This window comes from Nesoenas mayeri, assembly GCF_963082525.1.
Source record: "Nesoenas mayeri genome assembly, chromosome: 3".
Taxonomy (NCBI): domain Eukaryota; kingdom Metazoa; phylum Chordata; class Aves; order Columbiformes; family Columbidae; genus Nesoenas; species Nesoenas mayeri.
In genome coordinates, this window is record NC_137544.1 from 114,628,207 (window position 1) to 114,653,908 (window position 25,702).

Here is a 25,702-nt window from a genome sequence, read left to right on the forward strand (position 1 = left end):
AAAAAACCCAAAACCAAGAACAAGATCTTGGGCTCAGCGTCCTTTCATCTAAAGGCTAAAAGCTTGCATCTTCTATCTATCAATTGGTCTAATAAAAGTTCAAACCTGTCTTCTCTCTAACAATTTTAGCGATGTTTTAGTGAAGTAATTTTGTTATTCTGTTTAAAATAGTAAGAATGTAATATAACCTTGAATGCTGCAGCTCCACAGTACGTACACTTTATAACATTATTTTTGTCCAAAGAACATTTTCAGAAAAAATTATTTCCCTCTCCAATCCACTGGTAACAGGTGGTAGATCTAGAAACACTTTAAGCATTACAATTTAAGATAAACTTTTCATAATATACAACAGCCACAATGAAAAATAAGCATTTGTCAAAGGTCCTTACAAGATTATCTATCTGACTTATTATGTAGCTGGGTATACACAGTATACAGGAGAAAGGAAAAAAAGGTATCTTTGCCTCCAGCTGGCGACTGTTTACAAATACCCTTAATTTATTTTACTCCTACAAACAGTATCCTAGAAGCGCATATCACTGCAAGGTAAATGTTGGCAAATGTAGCTTTCCAAGGGAGACTGTTTTTATACCATTTCCTGGTCAGTCTTATAAACACATATATTTAGTAATATAAGTAATGCCTGGTACCTAAGCTCCATGTAGAGTTCTGTTAGAAGAAACTATGAATTCACAAAGAAAAAATGGTATGAGCATCAGCTCCTTTCCTGGAAGGCTCACTGATAATACTAGTAGCAATGAATCCAGCAATGTAAGAACTACACATCTGAGCCAGAACTGCAGGCAAGGCTATTTTATTTGCCTGAAAGATATGTAGCAAGACATTCCCTTGGATTAAGCAGAGAGAATTTCCCAACATAGCTGAAGGGAGAATGTCTGGGCTATCTCATTCCACTAGGAGATACGACTCAATTGGTAAGGAGAAAAAAAAACAGTGTTTAAACAGTGATCCATCTTCAGCACCGACGGTTGGTTGTTCTACCAAAAGAGTCTTCCATCCTTGCTCTTTTTCTATCAGGACATACAAAAACTCCTCAGCAAAAACCCCAGCAGTTCAACAGAAAATTCTGCGTGGAGCAGGACCCTTTACTTTCTGAACCAGTGCTTTTCTAGATGACCACTAGGATGAGATCCTAAGTCTGAGTTAAAGATTAAGTGGTGCTCCCCCGTGGAGCATGCTGGCTTTGGCTCGGGTTCTGTACAGGCTACTGATTTCCAAGATTAAATCAGAAATGCTGAGACTGTGACAACTGGTCTGTTACTGAACAGCTTTGCTACGCTCCTAAAACATGAAATTACTTAGAAGTCTGTATCTTCCTCCTATATATTTAAAGTTTGCAAATGACAAGGCTCTTGGCAGTTGTCTTAATATCAGCACTATTACTCGACTAATTTTTTTGGCATTCCACTCGCAAAACAGGCCTAATGATATGTTCAACTAATGGAACAATTTCCCTATATCTATATTCCACTTACTCTAATGCACTGAGGTGTAACTCTAGCTTCATTTCATTATCACTTGACTAACTCAAGCACTTGGATGTCTTTTCGGATTTATTAATGCACTGGGTTTAAAGTAATAACTATTTATGTATATAACTCCGTGAATATATTCTTCTTTCTAAGCATTTTTGTCCACATCTATTAAAGCAGACATATTTCATAATGTCTCAGAATGTGAGACACTTTAAAAATGTCTCGATGTTTTTTTCTCTAAGCTTAAAGCAATATCTCAGTGTTATTCTCTCTTGTGAGTGTTCAAATAGTGTCCTATCAATTTAAATTTAGGGCAAGTCCATTCTTAAAGACTCCCATTTCACTCCATTAATAGATTCACTTAAAAACAAAACTATAACACCAGACTTTTGGCAATTCCTTTCACAGTCTAAATAGCAGGAATTTATTGCCTAAGGTAGAGATAGTTGCTAATACCTCGACACAGAGCCATGTTGACTAAATTCTCTGTGCAAGAAACCAGTCCTAAAGAGAAATGGAATATCCCTCCAGCAGGAGAACCTACTGATAACTCATCAAAGTCTACTATGTTAAATCCGGGTGGCAATTCACAAGAAACCAGGAAAAAGGAACAAACAGCAGATGCAGACATGACGGTTCTCTGGTGATCACCATCTAGACCTTCAGCTGATGTTCCCATCAGGCAATTTAGGATGGGGTTGACTTCAGCTGACACCTGTTGAAGAGGTGATACCCTGCGGAAAAGTATCAAGATGGCAAAGAAAGCCTGAGACTGTGCACTAATTTTTAGGGCACTCCTCTGAGAGAGAGAAAGCTACTGATCATTTCTCCAGGGACACTTAGGGAGACTCATTTGGGCAGCACTCATTGCCTCTCCCTGTCTCCTTATAAGCTGAAGATCTAAGTGACTCCTACAAGGACATACCAAACATCCATGGTGATGTAAGATATTAAAATCAGATCTCCTGAATCATTAACCACTGCCCTGATCACAGGAAATCCTTCACTGAGTCAGGGATCAAGTTTCAGGTGCAAAACTGGTTCCTTTTAAAGCTCTAGCTCACCAGCCACTAAGTGGTCAGGTCCTTCTGCAAACCACCATCATTAAGGCATATCAACTGGTATTCAGAATCATTAGTTATGAGAAACGTGCAGCAGGGAGACTATGAAAACTGGTCCTGAGATCTTTTAGCAATCTATACCAAATTTGGTGTTTGCTGAGAACTAAAACATCTTTCTCTGGACAGCTGTCTGTGGATCAGCGGGCTCAGCTTTTTGCATAGTCACATAGCCGCAAACCACTGGATTTGCTGTACCTTAGAGAGTTCCCACCATGACCGTCTTTCTATGGTCACACATCACATTGCCAGTTTTAATTCAAGCAAGAAAAACCTGTCAAAACTTTCTATGCATGAGAATAAACATACTTTTACAACTAAGGTACAACTGATCATCTACCTAACATGGCATAATGCAATTCTAAGTCTTTATATAACATGACATCCAACCACACACGTTCTCTGTAGAGAGGAGTTCAACAATGACAGATTTTGAAAACCCCAGAAAAGAAATAAATCTCCCATGTTCCTCTATTTTCCCCTTTGGGCTTACCATGCTTCAGCTCTGTAGCATCTTCTTGACTCTCAGGCTTTCAAACCCACGTGGGTTTTACAACAACAATACCAGACTTTAATCCATTATTTCAAAGACCTTAATGATGAAGGTGAGCATTAATACTCTAATTTGTTGACAAATTGACACTATAGTCTACTCTGGCCTAATGTGAAGGACAGGGATAGAGCCAGAGTACAGCCACTTTATCCTATGTGTTGGGGTACACTGGCCAAAAAAATAAAATCACACAATGAATGGATTAGACACCAATGCAGCCTTTGGAATGCATGTTCAATGTGCTCCAGACAAAAATATTATTAAGCGGTTAGACACCATTCTATGCCACCTGAATAATTCAATAGGTCTTTACGTTTCAGCTGCCAGTCATTGCAAACTGGAGATTACAAAGTCGTCTACAAAAAGCTTTGTTCTAGTGAGATGAGACAGAAACATCACCATTTCCATGCTACCAGCCAAAGCAAAAGGCAAAAAACCACTGTGGCTACTGTGACAACACAGTGCTGTAGAATTAACAGAGACTCACAATACACCAAAGCTCTGCTTCCTATTACTCAAAGACCCTTTCCACTAAACAGACAGCGTGGGGATTATTTAATTGACTGCCACTTCTGAAATGGAGGGATAAACCAAAATACTAAAATCCAGATCATGTCACATATAGTAGGACTGATATCATGGAAAGCAAAATAAAATGGGAGAAGGTTAGGGTTGATAAAGATATGGAACACAGACTTCTAATGATATATGATAAAAATAAATCACAGACACATGGGGGCAGGGGAGCGGGATTAACAAATTTACTATCCACCAGGTTTTCTTAAATTCTAGAAAGTAACCTCCTGTGTGAAACATAAGATGAATGGCTAACATTTCCCAAGTGCTCCAGTGAGAGCCATCTTTCTCCCATTCATTCTTGCACAGGGACAGCTCAGGTTTAAAGTTCTCATTCAGACACAGTTGGGCTCTAACCCCTGCGGTATCTTTTCAGACCCAGAGAAACCCCACCAGCATCATTAATGAAAGAGCAAAGCATGCACAAAGTGCATGGAAAAGCAATATACACTGGGAGCTATATACATTAGTGCAAATAATTTTCTTCTCACAGTCAAGAGAGCCAGCGCCATGGCCCAGGTTTCTGGAGGAGATAAGAATACAGCAGCGAGTGAAGCAACTGGCTGTACTGAGAACGCAAAAGTGGGCCTTGATTTTGCAAAAGCAGTATCACAAGTAGTTCTGCTGGTTCACAAATTTTAAATGTCTGCATTTGTCCAGGATCAGAACCTCTCTGTGCAGCTGATCTTTAAAGAAAGTTCACATTTTAATATTTGGCTTAGGCAGAGAAAGAAGAAAGGACACCAACTGTTGTCTTTTTGCTGCATCATATTTTAAAATCAGACGGCACTCGATTAGCATACCTACCTAGAGGGAAAAACTCGCCCATTTTCTTCTTGAAAATTTTGTAGTCAACCTCCAAGAAGACGCAGAAGATGATACGATCCACCTGTAAGAAACAAAATTATTCACAGTGAAATGATGGCAATCATGAACACTGGCAATAATAAAAGCAAAGACACTTTAAAGCCAACACGCTTTTATGCTCCAGGCAAGAAAGGAAACATCACAAGGAGGCATGTTTTGACTTTATAGTGCATCTGTGTTGTAATTTCTAAAATAACATTTGCAATCGCAGCTCACAACTGTATTCTTTGTTAACTGCCTCCTGTTTACGCAAACCACTCTTGAGCACAGTATAAATGACTTTTGGCATTCTAGATGAGTACTGGGATGCAATGTTTGATGAAAAAGTCACATGAGGGGCTTTAATAAGCATACAAAAGAGTGAACGGGCAAGGAAAGAGCTCTTTTTCCAATTCTTGTCCGACAAGCCTATTTGCAAAACCATTTAGTATTTTAAAATGGCTTTAAAAGGTTTCATGTGGCTTTAATTTACATGAAACCACTTACTCTTGCTATAATACAAGCAGAATGCAGCAAAAACAAAAGCTGACTAGATGACAGGTAGCACACAGGGTAAATAAAACATTTAATATGCCATCTACTTAGCAAGGCTGAGCATATCAATGAAACCACAGCCCATAATGTATGTGCCACCCACCAATGATTTCAAATAAATTGTTTGGGAGATCATTGTATGTGAAAGGCTTTTCTAAAAGAGGCCAAATAAAAAGCCAAACAAAATTAAAATGAGAATTCCAGAGCCTTTAAGATTGAAAAACACCCACACTGGACTTCACTCTAGCCTTGCTATTTCTTTACCTGTTTGCATAGCCCAGTACAAATTGCCTCCGCAACCAAAACCCAGCACCAGGAGGGAGCTCTGGAAGTCAAAAACACCCTCCCACAGCTGAGCTGAGGGACCTGCAACCTGATAATCAAGTTTTTCTCTAAGTGCACGAGAGCTTAACCAGAAAAGGATGAAACCCAAGCAAAGAAAATTCAGCATCTTGGCTGGCATTACGCTCTCCTCGCGTCTCTATGGGCAATAAGCCGATGAGTTGTAGCAGAGCTCCTCAAGAGCGCCTTTGCACATGCAAGGAAAAGCACCAGTCTCCCCACCGCAGGGAGACCAGCGGGAGGAGCGCTCTCAAAAAAATGCCTTCTTTCCCTTATCTTCAGTAGAAAATGCTGTCCTTTTGCTAGAGCTGCTTTTTGAAGCGAAGTACAAGTCAAGGCTTCAAAGACACCATTATGTCGAGCAGCTCAGGACATCATTTTAAAGCTCATTTTGGAGCAGCCTGGTAGAATACAGAAGGAAAGGGCTCGTAGCTGCTAACAAGGACATCTCTGAATCAAAGCTGCCTACAAAACCTGAAAGAGCAAACTAGGGGGGAAATAGAAGACTGAAGGTCCAGGTGATGTGGGCGTTAAGGAAGAAAGAGGCTTGTGAGCAGGACAGAAAGCAGCAGGGCAGAGCCGGGGCGGCTGCTGCTTGCCGGGGAAGCACAGTGGCAGATTTGTAAGCCAAAAAACTGCCTGTTGCTGCCTGCTTGTGTGATGTTCACAGAAATAAGCTGCTCTGTGCACCCCTCGTAAACAGACCAGGCTAGACCTTAAAAATATGCCGGACCATGTCATCAGCTTCTCTTCACAAGGGATGTAATAAAGAACCGAAATACCGATTGAGTGCTCAAGCCCAAAAGCCATACTCATCTGTGCACTCACAAGTTTATAATGCAAAGCACCGGCAGCAAGTGGTGTCACATTTTACCTATATCAGAGTTTCCACCTAAGTAAAGTTGCGTGTTTTCAGGAAGGAAGCTTTAGACAGTGAATGCTTAAATTACATTTATTGTGAAAATTGTTTTAGGATAGTGCTGGGGTGATGCCAGATTGTCGTCTTCGATCTCTGCCTCCTGAGCAGAGCAGATATTCAAGGGTCACAGTGATAGGCCAAATAGGAGAACCAGGACAGACAAAAGACCGAGGATGGAAACTTATAAACCACAGGAGGGATTATATTACCATGCAGAGAAATTCTGAGTTGTCTTGCTCGTTCTATAGTCTCACATCCTTTGCTGTAAACACTACAGATATTTCCCTCATTTTATACAGTACAACTTCTCAAGGTGTTCCATTTACTTTTATTTATTCTGAGCAGTGAACAATGATAAAACTTCTGCAGTACTGATAATTTCTACTACTTCTAATATAATTCCTTAATTTAAAGATAGGGAATCTCTCTAGAAATGTCAGACTTTAAAAATTTCTAGCCTCCTGACTGTACACATCCTATATATAAAACTATTCAATTTCTTCTTCCTGTGAGAAAAAGTGCTCTATTTTTAAGTATGCATAAGATATTGTGATGACAGCTGAAATCCTGTGTTTATCTGATTGAATGGCATGTGTTGGCAGATAGTAAACCTGAAATTAAACCATATTCTATCATCCTGCCAGTCACTGACTATTTTATTTAACATCCCTGGCTAAAATAACTGGAAATTAGGTATAGAAAGTAACTCCTGTCCCCACCGTTCCCATTCCAGCTACAATAAGGAACAGTTTAATCCAAGCGACTCCAAACCTCACAAAAGCTCGGCAGGCCTTTGGGATGCATGCTTAGGAAAGCCGCTCCTTATTCAAAGAAGAAATCTCTCCTCTCATGCGGCTAGGAAATGCCAACTCGATTATAGACATTTCATGTCGTCCCTTAGAGAGGGCAGGGAGTATCCCCAGAGACCCCCCCCTGAGGGTGCCCAAAGAGCCCCCAGCGTCTTTTGTAGATGCCCGTCTCCTCCACAGCTGACCAAGCACCACTCGACTGCAGCAGAAGTTTAAAGGAGCTGCAAGTTGAAGGTATTAAAGCTCATCCTTGATCGACAGCTCTTTTTTAGAGGCCGGTATTAAAAATCAACCATCCCCTGTCACAGCCTGATTAAATTCTGCTCGCTTCGCAGCTATGAATAGGTGGATCAAAGAACCCCCAAATTAAGAGCGCCGCAACGCAGGAAGAAGGGAGTTAAATTGCATGAGCTGTTCACTTAGTAGGCAGCTTCACGGCCCAGGCTGCACACACATTGATTTATTTAGATATATTTTCCTTTATTTTTTTTCTTCTTTCCTTGGGCCTTTCTCTCTTTGCCAGGCTCCATTTAATTTTGAGAGGGATCCCTTCCCAGTGGCTTTGTTAGCCGCACCTGATAAGGTTCAGCAAGCTTCTGGGGCTCTGCACGGCTCACAGGGCTCAGCCTGTTCTGCAGCGGAACGGACCCAGAGTCAGTCATTAACACCAGGATTTTACAACGATACGGCCAAATCTCATGAACTGAAACCCTCTCCACTGGGTATAAAAATACTCTTGGTCTTAATAGCAGCAGCGTTGATCTTAATACAAAGAAGTTAGCAACCAAAATTTCCTGCTGTTTTTTGTTCAGTGGGGATTTGTTTGGTTTTTTCCCCTGGTGAATTTGGGAGCACTTTGCATCTAGTGAGTTTTAAGTTTATTGGTGGGTTAATGCACCCTGGGTTAGTTCACTCATAGACCACTAATGGTCTAGAAGAGGCTCCATGGGAGGTTGGGTGGGTGCTCAGGGACCACTCTGTCACCACACTATGGAACGGTGAAAAGACAAGAGTCTGCTGACACTTTTGGGCAACTTTACATTCTTTTTTTTATGGATCCTTTGAGCAGGAAAAAAGCCCTGCCTTCCCAGCAAACTAAAAGTAGCCACCACGTTCCTCAAAGGACCCTTCCCTCGTGGGTGAGGACGCCACACGTCTACGCACACATCTGCATGTGCAGCCACCAATACAGGCGGTGTTCATACTCTACAGCTGTACCTATAGAGACATTTTGGATCCTAAAATGTATGTTTTTATCTCAGCTCTTTTGCTGTGGCATTTGGCAGGTTGTCCAGTTCCTCTGACTTAGTTTCCCTCTGTTCAGGGGACAGTAGTGCTCAGCTGTGCTCCAAAGAAGTATTGCCAAGCACGATCTGCAGGACATGCCAAACGGTCATATGTATAGCTGTACGTGTACCCAGGTACCAAGCTGTGTATTATCAAGCACAGATTCGAAGCAGAAAACAGATCAAAAGACATTCTAGACTATTTTATCTAATGAGTGTTTCGATGTCATTGCCACCTCGTGTCTTAACAAAATAACAACTTGCAATGAAAATAAACCCAACTGCATTTCAGCAATCCCAAGGATTTCATGTGAATCCCCAGTGCCAAGACATTTACCCAGCAGGCAGTGACTGCTTTTTATTATATGTGACAAGAAGTTTCATCATAATTTACATCTTACCAGAAAATACACAATAGAAAAACAATGCGAATTGCAAAAAATGTTTCCCAATCCCAAATCAAATTAATGGTAACAAGCAACAAAGACAATGAAGCAGCTTTCTGCTCTTTGTATGCGTCGCAAATCCCTTTTATGAAACACCCTCGCCTGATCCCACCAGGACATATTGTCATAAGGCGATGGTGAACACCAGAAGCTTGCTGTAACATTCCTAGTTTATCAAAAATTCTGTGGACTTAATTCAAAACTCACTGAAGCCAAACAGAGGCTTTTTATTGACTTCAGTGTGCTTGGATTGGTGCCTATACTCCGTAACGACAGAAATAACATTTGCCTCTTTAAGAATTCTTCTGATATTCAAATTTCATTCTGATATTCAAATTTTATTACTCTAAATCTTCAAATACTTTCTCAAACTTATCCTTAACAGTCACAGTTCAGAGCTGTCTGTACCCATTAAGTCTTGATTACTGTGTCTGTAAGGAAGCAGTCCTGAACCTTCAACTGTTCCAAAATCCTGTATTTTCCCTCTGTTTGGACTGCAGTTGCTCAGGCAGCCCTGTCGGCTTTCATTACCTGACAAGAATTCCCTGATAGAGACCAGAGGGAACAAGGCCACCTAAGTCAGAATTTCCAAGGCATGCCCTCCTGGAATCAAAATCTTAATTGTGGGAAGCAAAGAATAAGGAGGAAGAGATTTTTAATGCACCGCAGGATCAGGCTACAAGTGTCCTAGCAGGTCCCTGCACACGGTAAAATTTCTTCTATTCTGCAGCAAAGGCTCACTTTCCTGTTCTAAGTCCACATCTCTCTATCTTCAGAGACACCATTTTCCACCTCTCTCTTTTCTGGTTTTCTGCCAGAGCTCCTCCCTGCCCAGCACCGAGCTGACACCTTGAACTGACAGGCAGAGGTACACTTCAAAGAGACCAACATCTGTTTCTGTCCCCTTCAAGTACCTGTAAATGATGTTCTTCACGCCGACAGTCCCCCTTCAGCCTACCCTCTGCCCAACCTGATCCTCCAGTAATCCTATTGCAACCAACTAACAGATGGAAACACCAGCTTTGTAAAATAACACAGGCATCTGACTTATCCCTCACAGCAGTCGTGATCCACTTTGCCAGAGGCACTGCTTTCCTGAGCACAGTGCACATCTGGCCAGCTGTCCAGACAGGAGTCTGCCCGACTGCAAACAAAGAGCAGAGAGCACTGCACCCGAACTGGGAATGAGCCATGGTCAAGGACAGAAGTTTTTACACTCTCCTTCCAAAGGTGAATGATTCAGGCCCTATAAAAACTATCCATTTCACAGCACTGTAAATTAAAATTCAGCCTTCTGGTATTATTATTAATTCTACAGAAATCACTAAAGCATAGAGTCTAGCTCTGTCTGCGCCTTTCAGCATGACATCACGGTCTATAATTGCAGAATTACTCTCAGAAAGAACTTCAGTCAAGTATTTATGGAAAATACAAAGCTTCGGTGCCACATCCATCCTCTTAACAAGATTTAAGCAGGGCAGGTGTGTCAGACTGGTGATACAGTGAATTTGACAATCAATGAACTGTGTGATGATGTCCACAAAGCAATTCACCCAGCCTTACGATCTTTACACCTGGCCCAGCTTCAAATCCACTGCAGACCTGAGCCAAAACACACTCCTGTTTATTGAACTTGCAGCCACCCCAAGGAGTCCAGCTTTAGGCTGACACGCCACCTCTAGATCATCCCTCGGTCCCGCTGGTGGAGGGAAAATGACGTACTCTCTCAGGAACAAGGTCTTGGATTTTCATGGATTAGAGTCCTGAGATTCCTTGAATCCAAAGCAAAAAATCTAAATAAAAATCCACATTACCATGAACCTCCTGCAAGTACTGGTATTAATGGAACGTTACGATATCGCATCAAGAGCAAATACCTGCTGAGGACCAGCTGTGAAAAAGCAACTCTTACTTAAACTATCGTATTGCTTAGGCAGTCATTGAAAGAAAAAATGATAAGAAACATATGAATTATAAAATGATCTATGCTTATCAGAAATAAGAGTGGAATGTTTTCTGTGGTGGTCTTACTGAAGTTAAAAAACAGAAACAGAAAGTTATTATTAGTGATTTAATACCCTGCTTCATGATGGGATGCATACTTTGCTAGGAGAGATAATTAAAAGTCCAAAGGCAATTTAAAAATGAAACAAACCAAACAAAACCACAAGAAGAACAAAACAAACAAAAACCCCCATAACAACAAAAAACCACAGAAATTTATTACAAGTTTAAAATATTAACACAAACAACATCCCAAAGGAACAGTACATTATACTTCGCAGCAATCCCTGCCTCTAAAACAAAAAGCAGTAGCAACACACTTAGCAACGAAACTCCAGTTAAATGTAAAACATGGTCAGAATGTCTCTCCTTGTCTACTGTGCCTGTTCCTACAGCTCTGCTTGTATTCAATGGACGCGCAAATCACTCCCTGTATCACTGCCAGACACACCACCACAGTTATCACTAGAGCGCAAGCCTATCTCCATGTGTCTGAAACACATTAAAAACCATAACACTTTCCAGCGGAGAAGCACTTTCACCCTCGGATCTCAAACACAGGTCGGCATTACAGTTTTGTGATAGTTCTGATAGATCTCTGCCTCCAGGTGGAGATTTGATGTGCCCAAGGTCACAGAGAACAAGAGGAGCAGAACTAGACCAGGACCCTGGGATTTTTTTCTCCTGTTCTCTCTCAAGCAAAAATACTACAGGGAAAACAAAAATATCCTATCAGTGGTCACAAGCTTCACTGTACACCACCAGTTGTCCTCTGGCATAGCCTTTCAATGTACCCATGTACTGTGAGAATCAATAACGATAACTCGTTTTCCCTAATACATCGGTTATTTTTTAAAGGTTACTTATTTTCCTTCAGAGAATCCACTCTGTGCCTTCTATTCCTTTTTAATAGAGTGTATTGTTCAAGGACAGGTAGAGCTTTCCCTTTTGGGCCTGGTGACTCTTTGCGCTGAGCTGTTGTTTCTTTGTGTGCGAACAAATCACCTGCCAGACGAGCGAAGTGGCTGTCCTAAAGAAGCAATCTGGATCTAAAATAAGAAATTACGACAAAGTTTTCTGAGGAATTTACAAATGGTCAGCAACAAAATTGTATGCGTCCCAGTTACTGACATATTGCATGCTTATATAACAAATAAGACATGATAGTCTGGTAGTGCTAATATAGACACAGTTACATATTGCATGCTTACATAACAAATAAGACATGATAGTCTGGTAGTGCTAATATAGACACAGACAGACTAAAGAATAACTAGTAGTTAATAGTCCATGTGTGGGTTGTTGCCCAACAACTTGAAGTTTTTCAGTTTCCTAAAGGTGAAAAAACCTGTAAAATCAGCCCAGGATTTAAGGCAATGTCGCAGTATATTTCTTTTGATGGTCACTAAAACTTGTCAGGAAAGGGGCAAGAGAGTAGTTTAAAAATGCATTTGTTTTTACCGAGATATCCATCAATCTGCACAATTCACTTTTATGCCACACAAACACGATGACATAAAGCCCATTAATCTTTTCCAGCTTAATACCTACTGTCCTTTGAAGATACATGTTTGGAATATCTGAAGGCGACCTCCATTTTTCACAGTTACCAGTCATAGGGCAGCTGACACAGCCAAGATAATCCTGTATTCAGCGAAACCGGGGGAATGAATGGATTCTGATGAATGTAATTTGCTATCTCAGTGACAAATGGCAAATGTGAAGAGAGGGTACGCATGCAAATATAACTGCGTTAAATAAGGGCTTGTGAAGGATAGTACTCTGAAAATATCTGATCGGCAGTTTTACAACAACCACGCGTTTTTGAGGAGATAAATCGTCAGCTTACTTAAAGTTATCATTATACGCTCATTGTGGATCTCTGCTGAATAAGATGATATTGTGGCGTACAATCAAGCAGGGGGTTGTAATCCCACAGGCCAACCTTCTGCACCACATTTTACCTCCCAATATAAATATTTCAGTATCTTTTTAGTACAATTTGGACTTAAATACCCCGAAGTTCTGAATGATTATGAGCATCCTAAGTCTGTTTGGGCATCCAGCCTATGGTAGACTAATCCTTAAAAGATGCCGTGTTCTGCTAACACCAAAAGCTCTTTGCTGGATACCCTGAGGCTGAGGTGTCACTTTGGAAAATCCTTGTATTTCTGATGTTTTTATCAGTTTTGTTGCAGTACCACGTAATATCTACCAATATAATTTCCAGCCCTCACCAGGGCCAGCAGGAGAATCAGCACCACTTGCTCACAATGCACCACTCAAGAAAAAAGAATGTGCTTGAAAACAGAAATGTAACATCCTCCTTGCCTTCCAGGCAGGGGGAATTCGCAGTTGTGATAAACTAAGCAACAATTTTCTCGCTGAGGTCGAGCAAAGGTTTTACCTCACCTCGGGGCTGGGGTGCTTCACAACTGTTGACTGCTGTCACTTGGGCTTTTCATGTTATGTTCTAAATTACTGACAGAGGAAAGAAATTTGGCTTGATCTTACAAAGTTGGTTTAAAATTCAATGTAAGTATTTCCATCAAAAGAGGCCAGATGACTCCCACATACAAAATTACACACACACCTAGAACCTGGAAGGTTTCACCTCAGAAAGCTTTGCAAAATACACAATTTGATGTAGAAATCCCTCAAACCTAATGCAATTGACAGCAGTCCCTGAAGGAGGCTCACTCTGGGTATTTCCCTTCTTTGCTATCGCTTATTTAATCATCTCACCTTCATCCTACATCAAAGTTCATGTTAGTTACTCTTTATCCAAAAGCCATTGACTTCAAAGGTGTTTTGGATCAGTGCAGCCAAGCGTTTCCCACCCTGGTGGGTGGATGACAGAAGCACTTTGAACACCGGCATTGCCTGACTACAGCTACATTCCCAAAAACTATAAGAAGTGTCATAAAAACTGCACCTTTAGGGATGAAGAGTGCTCAACTAATCTGTAGTAGCAGCACTACCACTGTGATCATCTGCAATGTATTGGAAGTTCGCCTCCCCAGCACCTCCATATATTCTCTATACAAGGGAAAACATAGGTATAGATAACAGTGGTGCAGAAAGTTAAAAAAAATATAATTTTTACCTTTCTACGCCACTGTTATCTATACCTATGTTTCAAAGCAAATTATAAATTGCTTTCCCAAGAATATAGGCCACATTGCATAACTTGAAACAGCTTTGAAACCACTGCTTGTACTAAAACCTGGACTGAATCTCATTTATGTAAATATTACCTTATCTCTCTCCTTGAAGAAAATGTTTTACGATTAAGTTATCTGTCATTTATAGATCAAATTAAACTCATTAATGCAAGCTATTAAAGACCATTTATAAAGGACAAGGCTGACTTTCTCAAATACTGTACGTCTCTCATTCTAATGCTAGAGATAAGCTTTTTTACCATCAGAAAAAGGCAGAAACAGGCAGAAGAGGTATTTAGAAGCTATTCAGTTTCCAGCACTGCTAGAAAAAAAACCACTTCTATTGTTAGGATGCTCAGTCTAGTGTTATCTTTCAAAAAAGAGATCAACTCAGGATCATTCACTTACTGCATGTCAGATACATGCCAGGTAAAGTATCTGGTGTTGGGGTTTTCTTAAAATCTATTTATCTCCTTCCTACACATTTTTTTCTTTTTGTAGAAAGTCACTTCTTATAGTCAAAATTACAGCCTATCCATACCTGAGATACCTAGGTAGATGCGACAAAATAATGTATGTTTTTGTTAAATAAGACAGACTGTAGAGTGGTGAGTTATTTTCACAAGATTTCACAATGGCTGATTCCCAGCATCTTGAAAGAAAACAAGTCAGGAGTCTGTATGATCTCAGCGCAACGTCTGCAGTGTTTCTTGGGATAAGGAGGAACAGTTAGACAAGAAAACTGGACATAAAATACTTATTTTCCGAGAAGTCCAAGACTTGAGCCACTAGTTGGGTCAGTTTGGGGAACAGCTGCACTTCAGTGCCTCTAGGACACTGGGACCAGTAAGGAAGATCTGTGCTTGAGAGCAGATGTGATTATAGATTTGGCATGTGGGCTTGGCCTGCGATTCAGCCAAAACGGCCTCACGTGAAAGGTCCTTAAGCCAGCTTGGTACAATTGACAAATGGGTTCCACGGAGGATATTGCAACTTTAATATAGGTTATTTAAAAAAAAAAGATAATCCGCTGGGATATAAATGTCAACTGTATGCCAACATTTTTCATAAGGATCAGGAAGGGAAAAAAAGATATTAATCTCTAAAAGATCACTTTTAAATTAATTTTAATAGATGGTAATAGGCTGACAGCTCTCTGAAAATGGCCAGCAGATGTTCGGTGCTTTACCAAGTCCTGATGTCTGGCCTTGGGTATACCAGTCCCACAAAATCCATCTTCTGGCCGGTGCTGTTTCCACAGCTGGAACACTAATGATGGCTTTTAGTGGTTTCTGACTTATACCAGTGTGTTTATTTCTGTGGTGGATCAGGGTGTACGAGCCACAGAGACAAGTAAGCACAGATTTACTTTTTATTAGAAAGGACTAGAAGATACCTTATTTATGGTACATTGCTATCTACAGATAACCTTCGCTCTGTCTGCTCATCATAAGATAAAACACATCTAAATTACTAAGATGTCGCTCAAACACTATTGAGAACATTAGCACAATTTATAGGAGCTGCTCAAATGCACTGATGAATATAAAGTCTCCAAAATAATTTATTGTCAAAATGTCAATGCTAAATGTGCAAAAATGTAACATACTTTATGCCATTAATTAACTAATGTTTGCACAGCCCTTTGAAAATGTAAAGGCACTTTGAACACTGAGAGCTAAGCAGTATTATTTTTACTCATGTGGACTCACTGTATGAATCATACACAATAATCACCTCTTCTGGAAAGTATTTTTGGTCCACAGCCAAAACCTAACCTAAGATTTGGCACTGGTGTTCCATAAAACATCTGTAAATGGTCCTGTTCAGGTTTCAGCTGGACGTTTTCTGCAACACTTTCATTACTGAGTTCTTCACAATACATAATATCAGGTATAAGGTGCCTTCACTGCCTTTTAATTAACGTTGCCTAGTGAGGCAGCAAACATTTTATTGTATTATCCTCATTTTCTCAAAACATTTGAGAATGTGACTTAACTCCCTCCCTTTGATCTGTACAAGATGCAACAGGCTTAAGGATATAACACAGAACTGGGATTCCCTTTCACCTTTCTGAGAGCTGTTGCTCTCAAATTATTTTGTGATCTCCTGGTGAAAAGCATTATGTAAGAAATAGATGGTATCATCATTATCTATCCCCATGCTGTGATTTTCTCCCCTCTGATCACCCTCTGTCTGGGCTTTTTTTCTCCCCTCCTATCCTTTGTGACTGAAGAGATGCCCTGACCACGGCTTTTCCTTCCCAAGTGAGAGCGCAGAGAACCTTCACAAGGCCACATTTTATACCTGTAAGCACATCTGTTGCATCATCCTTGGAAAAAAAAAAAAAAAGCTTGGCAATCCCATCCTTGCACAAAATTGCTTCTTTGTAATCACATTCATGGAGGAAATCTAAGTCTAAAATAACCAGAAAACAACACAACTTCACTATTCTCTTGTTTGGATTGCTAATAAGAACAACGATGACTTACAGCTGGCTTGAGTACCACCTGCAGTCAGGTCAGCCCCATGTTTCCAAAGGTTTTGGCTTCCTGGCTGACCCGGTGGTGATATGCTCCCATCATTGTTATAACTCTCAAATCAGGAGATATTTTATGCATGCCTTGTACTTGTTTAAACACATGTCTATCCATATTATAAATTAGTCTGTGTGGGATTAACCTAGCCAAGAATTTCTCTTCTACAAATCTGTCCGGATGTTCAGATTTAGAGAGTTTTAAAGAATTTTGTCTGTAATACACCACACCCAACTCCTATTAACCACTACCATACTAGGCCCTTTATAGCTAATAAGTATATTTATTCAGCATCGTTTTTCATTCTTGAACTAATGGAGAAAGAAAAACAAGGAGTATGAAATATCTAATGTGGTTAACACGGATCTACAAAGCTTGGACCTATTTTCTCCACTGGCAACAGAGAAACTAATTTAGTGACTTTTAATAAGAAAGAACAGAAAGAAAGGATATTTGAACCAAATGACTTTGAAAAGATGAAACATTTTATAGTGTTTACACTGTAAGTTTACAAACCACTCTGGGGCATCTTATCCATAAGGTAAACACGGCGAGATTGTATAGTGGTTCCCAGCATCGTGTGGCCTCGCAGGACCAGCATTTGCTTGGGTGCAGCTGCTGAGCCAAAGGGTGGACCGAGGCTGTCAAGAGGGAGCTGAACTGCTTGGAAATATTGCTCAGCAACTGCTCTTATCCTGCCTGGCTCCATGGTGAGGTCTCATTAGCTCCCACTCACCGAGCAACACCTTTATCTCGTTCGAGCCAGACAGCAAAAAGAAAAACACAGGGAGGGCAGAGGAGAGTTGGCTGCTGTGAATGGAGTGGGGCTGCTTCTCATCTGGCACCTTGCTCTCCAGGTTCAATAATTATTGCTGTTAAAAATCTGTACAGTTCAGGATTTCAGATTACTCAATGAGCTACAGACTTGTATAATATTCTCGACAGCCCTTTAATTGGCTGTAGGTGAAGGGGAAACAAACAAAAAAGAATAATAGCATATCTCTTGCAAACACTGTAAATAAACTATTTCACCTAAAACAATCAACTCCAATAACAGACATGAGTATACCAGGCGCCTCTTTTCAATACCTCCTACCAATTCCAGTTCCCTGAAACCTCAAGCACCAAGAGGACAGGGAGTCCCTGAACCCATGGCTGGGATAATTAGTGGCATTTGTCCCCCTTACACAGCCAGGACCTGATTAACGCCTACACAAACGAGCGGCTCCACTCAGAGTCCTCACTACAGACTCCGCCTGTGAGTACTCACGGAGCATCTGCAAAGCTGATCTCAGAGCCGACTCCGGCTGATTTAGCTCCTGGCTCTGATGTGCGACAGTCCCATGTTAAAACTCACACAGCATGTCCCTGTATTTGCATTATTTATGATTATCGCAACTAAATCATTACTTGCTGTGGATCACATAACACCCACCCAAAGCTCCACTTTCTTGTACGTGGTAACTCACCAAAAGATTTCGCTTCTGTAAGTCCGATGTGCTCAACAACAACTTGAACACGTCTAAATCTCTGAAAAGCCAAATCAATTTTCTCACGTATTTTCTGTTATAAAAATATCTGCTCCAGGGCCATGATTTTTATGCCAAGTTTCAAAGCAGAATGATTGTATACAGTTAAATTACAACCCTCTAAAATGTGGATTTATAATACATATAATGGAAGTCCTACGACTCTAACATTTCAAATGTGCCATTCCAACAAATGCCAGTTTTCAAGGGATGTTATATGATGTTTGAATTGACTCTTGATCCAGGGCAAGATGATGCTTTCTTGGCGGAGGAAGACTCTCATTATTTTCTGATTATCGTACAGAATTAAGATGGCACCTTTCTCTTAGAAGGCAACTCTGCCTACTAATAAGAGATCCCTATGGAGTGATAGATGATTGAGCTTCTGTGGAACTAAGGCAGCGTTTGGTCAGCACGTGCCTCATTCTGTCTGCAGAACTGAAAACATACTGTTGTTGTAAACACCACATTTGCAGCCTTAACCATACAAAAAAATCACAACAGCTTAAAAAAGATCATGGCATTTCACAAACTACTGATTGTGGGTATCTCTTCTGCCTTGTAATTTCTGAGGTTTTAGGAACTCAGGTAATGTTTTCACCTGTGTTTTCCAACTATAAAAACTGAAACATATTAAAAGCACATACATGCAATAGTTTAAAAACCAAAACAAACCAACAAAAACCAAACCGCATCTTGGATGCCTCCAAAGCTCAGGCTTTGAGGAAAAATTTCAAATATCACAGGAGCTGGCAACAATATAGACCATACTATCCATTCTTCAGGAGCACAGGAACATGAAATAACCACGACCCAGCTGAAACTCCCCGATATGATTTGCAAGGTTGCTCTGGCTCTGACCTGTTCATACTGAACTCGGTCAGGCTCCTTTGATTACGAGGGGACTTGGGTCACGCTTTCCGTGACCACTCTTGCACACTTCTGCCTCCATAGAAAAAAACAACGCTCCATATCCCTCCTGCTGTTATCTGTATATAAGCATCTCTGCATGGTTATTTCTCTTTACTGCGCTGAAAAGCGAGGCGGCGTTTTTTTGTAAAGCAGGTCATTCTCTTCCGAAACATCCAAGAAGGGGCTCTGAGGATTTGAAGCAGCAGCAGAAAGAACAGCTCTGGGAACAGGTTTTTTTTCTGCTGCGCTTTTTCTTAGCGTGTGCCCCAGGACATACTGCCACTTGGATCTGTATTTCTAGGCTTTGTTGCCCTGCAGAGCTTTCCACTGGAGCCTGTAACGTGGCATCAGGGAATAACACCAATGATACAGGGGACCTGCTGCAGTGATGCTGCCAGGCACAGAGCTGCAGCTCACACTCAAAAAGCTACCTCTATCCTTTCCTTCTCTAAGAAGAAAGTGGCAAGAAAACTCCAAACTAATCTTGAGAGGATCCTGCCTTTTGCCATGGAAGCTTCAGTGGGACTTTTCGTATGAGGTTTCAACCTGACCTGAGAAGTTCACCTGGAAAGTTAACAACTTCAAAAATATTGCCTGTTGCTAGCTCCTGGGAGAGCATGTTGTTTGATTTGAGAGGCCATGATTCGAGGTGGTGAGCGGAGAAGTGCTGCAGACAGGATTCCTTCAGCTGGGATCAGTACAACTCAAAACGAAAACCTTTGCTTTGCAGTAAACAGTACCACCACAGACAGGTTTTAAAGCCTGCTACTAAACATGTTCTGGCAACAGAAAGTAGCTATCAAAAATATTTTCAATCAGAGGAACTGAAACGTGCTCTCTGTTGAAATGAGACAAGTGCACAAATCACTGGGTTTAGGAGTTTTTACGTCTTCTTTACCCCGTTGTAACATTCAGAACGGTCTACTGCCCTGTTATTCATGTTGTGTTTATTTAAAACGTTCAATCTGCCTTAATTCAAAGCAATTTTGATTGCAAACTTTTTTTTTTTTTTATCATTCTTCTATGTGCTATTCTTTTTCTTTTCCGTTTTTTTTCCCCCTGTGAAGCCAGGCGACCGCAGCTCATCAAAAGGAAGCAAGGCGGCCTGAATTTTATCTTACTGTTATTGTGATATAGCTGCAGTGGGCAATCTGATCTCATCAAGAAACAATTGCAGTAAAGATATCTAAGTGGATGTCACAGCTCTGCTGAAAGATAATAAAGTGAAATGAACCAAAAAAACCAATCTTTCCAATACAAATCACATAGTTAAGTTGTAGTGATTTGAAAGCAGAATATGAGGGAGGGAGGAGGGCGATGTAGTCAGAAATGCCCAAGTAACACTTTTAAATGATTCTTAACATATTTGGTGAGTGCAAAATTAAGGGATTTACAACCTTAAAACCTGGAGCTGTTGTGAAGTACTACCCTATATGAGACAATCAGTAACAAGGGAAAGGGTGAATTACACCACCTTCCACTGCAGTTTGAACTACTGTCTCCTAAGATAAACACTATTGATCGCTTTTAAGCCTCCTCTCTATTAGAAAGAGACTTCTAATTTTGAGAAATCAATAATAAAAGATGGCAGAAAAACCCAGATTCTCTTCACATAAGTCTGCAAACAGGAAAGGGCAGAACCTCCCATTAAACTGCAAGAGCATCCCTGATTTGCAGGGCGGAGGATTTGCCCCCTTGGGCCTCGTTCTTCTTCAGCGCTGAATCTGCATCAGCCTTTTACAAACTATTGTTTTAATTTCCTGATAGAATAAAAATGTCTTGTCACACGTGTTTTAACTTTTTTTTCTTAATGTCAACTCTGCCTTCAGTGCCTGAAGATTAACTCCTTAAGTAGTTTAACAAATATATTTTCTTTTCCAAAGCAAAGACTTCTGGTACAGACCAAAATAGCTTTCAAGCTGTGGGGTCCTTTATACTTCTTTTGTCTATTTAATGGCGTGGTGGTATTGAATTACCAATGCTGATGTGTTGGGCGGCTGTTTGGGTCTCTGCTCTCTGGTGGGGCTTCTTTGGGGAGGGCTGTTTCGAAAGGCACATGCTATATAAGCCGAATAGACAATGCCAAATCTCTTAACAACAGATATACACAGAACACTTCATAAACTACATTTGGGCAGACGCTGTGCATTATATACCACGCAAGATGCCCGACGCGCCTTCCAAGAAAAACACCAACACCGACTGAACGCGGGCCAAGGATTTTCTCATTAGCATGAAGAAGGCCAGGCAGGCACACGGCGTTTCCCCTTCTGTTTTCCATTTACAGAGGCGACCACTCCCAGGCATATTATACCTAATGCACAGCTGGAGCTCCTACAAAGAAATATTTGTGGTTTCTGCCTGACTTGCGCTGCTAAACTCCTGTCTGCTTGGAATTCTCATGATTTCCTCTGAAACTGGTGAGGTTTACCATATGACACTGCTTTCCTTACAGTCTAGCAGGCAACGGTCATCCCAGGCTGGTATTAAAACAGCAATTTCACTGGTGACTCTCTTGTTAGAACAATTACCTGTGGCCATTATCTAAACGCATCACTTAGTCTTTGATGGCAAATTGTTTAAATAAATAAGAAGGAACAAAAATAGCTAGCAAATACCAGGAGATAATTGTGTGGTTAACCCTATAAATGACAGTCTTAAGAGAACAGCGGAGGAATTTTTAATAAAGTAATCACAAACAGATTAATAGCTTGGAAAGCAACTGAGGATTTTCTCTCCCACAGCAATGGGATTTTCAGCAGACCCAAAACAGTTCTCATCTAAGTAGAAATGTGCTTATCTATATCCATCTCCCCTGATCACCTCACTTCTCACCATAAAGGGAAATCAATACGAGGACTTGTTATTCAGAAGATTCTCAAGAGTCAGGCACTGTGATTGCACCTCTAATCCTGCAGGAATCTATTTCCAACAACGACATCGTATCGAATGCAACAGGCACATTGTTTACAGCTGCTTTGCAAAGCCTACAATATAGAGCAGCAAATACAACCAGATACGGGGTATCCGAGCTGATCTCCTGCCTCTGGGTCTGACTCTCAGTACCAAGAGCGGTTGCACTAAAATAATCCTTTCGATTGCACGGGTTTCTAGGATTGAGACCTCCATTATAAGAGAAAATAGCTTGATTCTCTGCACAGCGCCTATGTATGGATTTCTCTTGCACTCATTTCGCTGACCAATTAGAAAAACAAGGGCAGTGTAAGGGTTAAACATCGATCCCCCTGTTCCCTTGGCATGCTAAGGAGCTGCTGCTAATAACACTGGTGGCAGTTTCCTGAGCTGTAACTCACAGCAGTGAGGAGAACGACTTCTGATCTGATGAAAATTCCTCCCTCACTGCAGAAAAACACCCTATCGGTTAAAAGTTTTGAATGTGCTAACAGCTAATTTATTAAATTAACTCCTGCAGTGTCCATGTTTACAGGGCTCAGGCCTATTTGATGCATGTAAAGGGAGCGGAATCGAGCTGTATTTTTGGAAAAGCAGCACAGTGTGGCACAAGAAGGGCTGGACTGATGAAAAGAACAGCTATGGTGTTGTGCTGAGACTCTGTTCAGCCTTGACTCAAAAAAGGACAATTGCAGTGTGGAAAAGATGAACAAATAAGTTGTATTCTACAAACGCTGGAATAAAGTGAAATGATTTCAGGCCAGATTACAAGTACTGAGAAATAGAAACCTTTCCTAGATGCTCAGATATGGTAACAAAGGAAAACCTACATGAGGGCAGACAGACCTTTTAACTGATTTCTTGTTGTGTCTTCTCTTTCTAGGAAAGTTTATACTTCTCCTTATAAATCACAAGGTAAAATTTCTCAGCCCAAAACCTCATCTTTGCCCCCAAACCAGGGGCATGAAAGGGACAGAATGGAAGAAAGGCAGCATTTTCCACAGACTTTTGCTTTTAACTAGGAAAATAAGATACCTTCCACAAATTTGAAATGGACAAATCCCCCTATCTCCTGTGCAAAAAAAGAAGCAAGCTGTAACAGACATATTCAGCCATCTCCAATAACAATCACATTCCAGATGTCTCTCTCTGACAAGCTGTTACACTGCCAAAGCCTGAAAATGGAAGAAGTCCAAGAAAGAATTAGGTGTCCTCTACATCTCACAACATTACCTCATTACCTGCAAGTAAATATTAGGCATAGCCTGAGTTTAGAAAATAAGGCTAAGTGCAAGGAGCACCTGGTTAACAAGCTAATGGGCTAAATAATTCTGCATAATTTTCAGACATTAACACTTAAGTGTTAGATTTCCTTCTCCCAGCTGTGTTGCTTTGGTGAGAAGTGTTCATAAAATAATCTTAACAACTTTGCAGTATTCATTTAAATTAAATATATACACTTCAGTTTTCAGTAAAACACTATTGTTAGAAGCCAACCACTTGATGTGTTGTCAAGTGACACTCTAACGAGTGTGATTTTTAATGGACTTGAAGTAGCTGAGGGCAAAGCAGTAAAACCATGGACTGAACATCACACTGAAGGTACATCTATCTGTTGGACGTACAGCATTGTCCCTGAGCCTCTGATGTATGCTTATGAAAATGAATGTTTCTATATTGAGTATGCATAAATAAACATGTTTACGTTACTTTGCCTTACTTCCTTCAGCCTACTTTTGAAGTATCAACTTAAAATACAGTCACAATATTTTTGGCTATGCGAATACATTCATGTATTGAGTAGCACTCATTATCAGAAGCAATGTTCTGCTCCTTGCTGTGCACAGTCCACACGACCCACATATGTCCAGATTAACAACTTCTTTACCTTGGTGGGGCCCCAAAACTAATGGCACGTGGTGCTTCCAGCACAGCACAGTCATACCTATGACGTGCTGGCCCGTGCACAACTTCTCATTCAACTTTACCTTTTACCTATCCCTTACTGTTTATAGCCCCTCAAGACTCCTTGAAAGAAAAAAACCACGTTCCTAAATCCTTTAGTGTTTACTGTGTAACTTCCAACAAAGCTGCTGGCTGTTCCTCACCGTTGTCCTGGGCAGCAGCTTCATCCACTCAACTCTTGGTAACTCCCTGCTTGCCCGAGCTGCTATAGTGCCGTTGCCTCATGGTTCTCCCCACCTTTCAAAGCAGTCATATCATAATCTCTTGGCTAATTTTATCAACTGAATTACTGTTATTATCCCATTTTACCTCAAAAAGCACAACGGTCATCTTCCATCTGCACTTCTCCTAAGAATGGGATATTTCTGTGCCTCTGCCCCCACCTGTTTCTGCATGAGGCTGGCTACTTCTGCCTCACTTGCCCTATAAACGGATTTATATCCAAGCTCTCCACCAAGGACTCATTAATCTCCTGAAGGTGGTCAACAGCTTTTCTAGTGCTTTTTCTCCCTGTGCCAGAAAGGCACTGAAACAACCTCTTCTGCTGCTGTTCTTCTCAGAGAGGCACAGTGGGAGAGTTTTAAGATGACCTAAACGTCCTGCTTTTGATGTCCTGCTTAGTAACTTCATTAGTGCCTGGCATGATCGACCACAGGCAGATGTGGCTCCACGTTGCTACCAGGAAAGCCAAGTGGTGATGCCACACAGTGGGGACACCGAAAAGAAATACCAGGTACAAGAAAAAACTAATCTGGGGAACACACAGAGAGCCCAGAGAACAGTATTAAACCTCGAGGTGTAATCGGTAGGAGACCGGATTGTTCTTTACACAAATGCTGGGGCTGTCAAGTAACCTGAGGGGTTATGTTGATGCCAGTGGCTGCTCAACCTATGGATCAGAGTGCTTTAGCAGCTATGGATGCATATATATCTCTCACCTTGTCCACACCTTGCTTACTGCAATATTGGCTAGAAGCACTACAGGGCTCATCATCTCCTTTAGTCATCACATGTTCTGTTAAAAAGCATCCTACATCAGCTTTTCAAAGTTTCTTAGATTGCTCAAAATATTTTGCTTATAAACAAGTCTATGATATTTGACATGAAGTCATCCATAATTATAAAGTGCTGAAAACACTTTAAAAATAACCCAACGTATTTTTGTGTGTGTAAATACTCTTGCAATGGTGATAATATGCACGTACTAGGCTGAGAGGCCAAAAATATTTCAGTATTAATTTGCCAAGGGCCAGAAAACTTCCCTTCTGAAGGTTAGGTATTAAATTAAGACAAATTCCTTATCTATGGATGACAGTCCCGTAAAAGTCACCACAAGGCCAGGGGAAGAGAGAAACAAACATTTTATATATTGGCCTTCTAGAAGGTAACAAGGGGAAAAGTCTTGATGCCAGAAAGGACAATTTCATTGCAGAGGCAACTGTCCCATTGAAACCCACACATCCAAGCGTGCAATCCAGTCCGAGGTCACACTGAAGAGAGGCAGGAGTGTCAGCAGATGTCAAAAAGACTCAGAAGCTGTGATTCATGGAGGGGATATGAAAGTGCCTGAGCCCTAAAAGCCCAGAGCAGGGGTATGGGGGCCCAAAGGCGGCTACGGTGTTTCTGAGCCGGCAATCTGGCCGTGGGAGGGATCAGCACCTTCAGGGACTACGGGAAATCAGGGAGGCTTTCAAAGAGCACCAGAGAAACTCTGCTGTCTCCTCCTACT

The 25,702-nt window shown here is 41.0% G+C and overlaps 1 protein-coding gene across 1 annotated transcript in view; it reads right to left on the minus strand.

Annotated features, from left to right (window-relative positions):
* MACROD2 (mono-ADP ribosylhydrolase 2) overlaps nucleotides 1-25,702 on the minus strand; it is a gene marked incomplete at its 5' end in the record, with an annotated part of 853,200 nt that overhangs the window by 78,768 nt on the left and 748,730 nt on the right. The window contains one exon of the mRNA XM_080342121.1: nucleotides 4,554-4,635. Coding sequence (XP_080198247.1) covers nucleotides 4,554-4,635 — 82 coding nt within the window. The remainder of the gene's footprint in view (nucleotides 1-4,553; nucleotides 4,636-25,702) is intronic.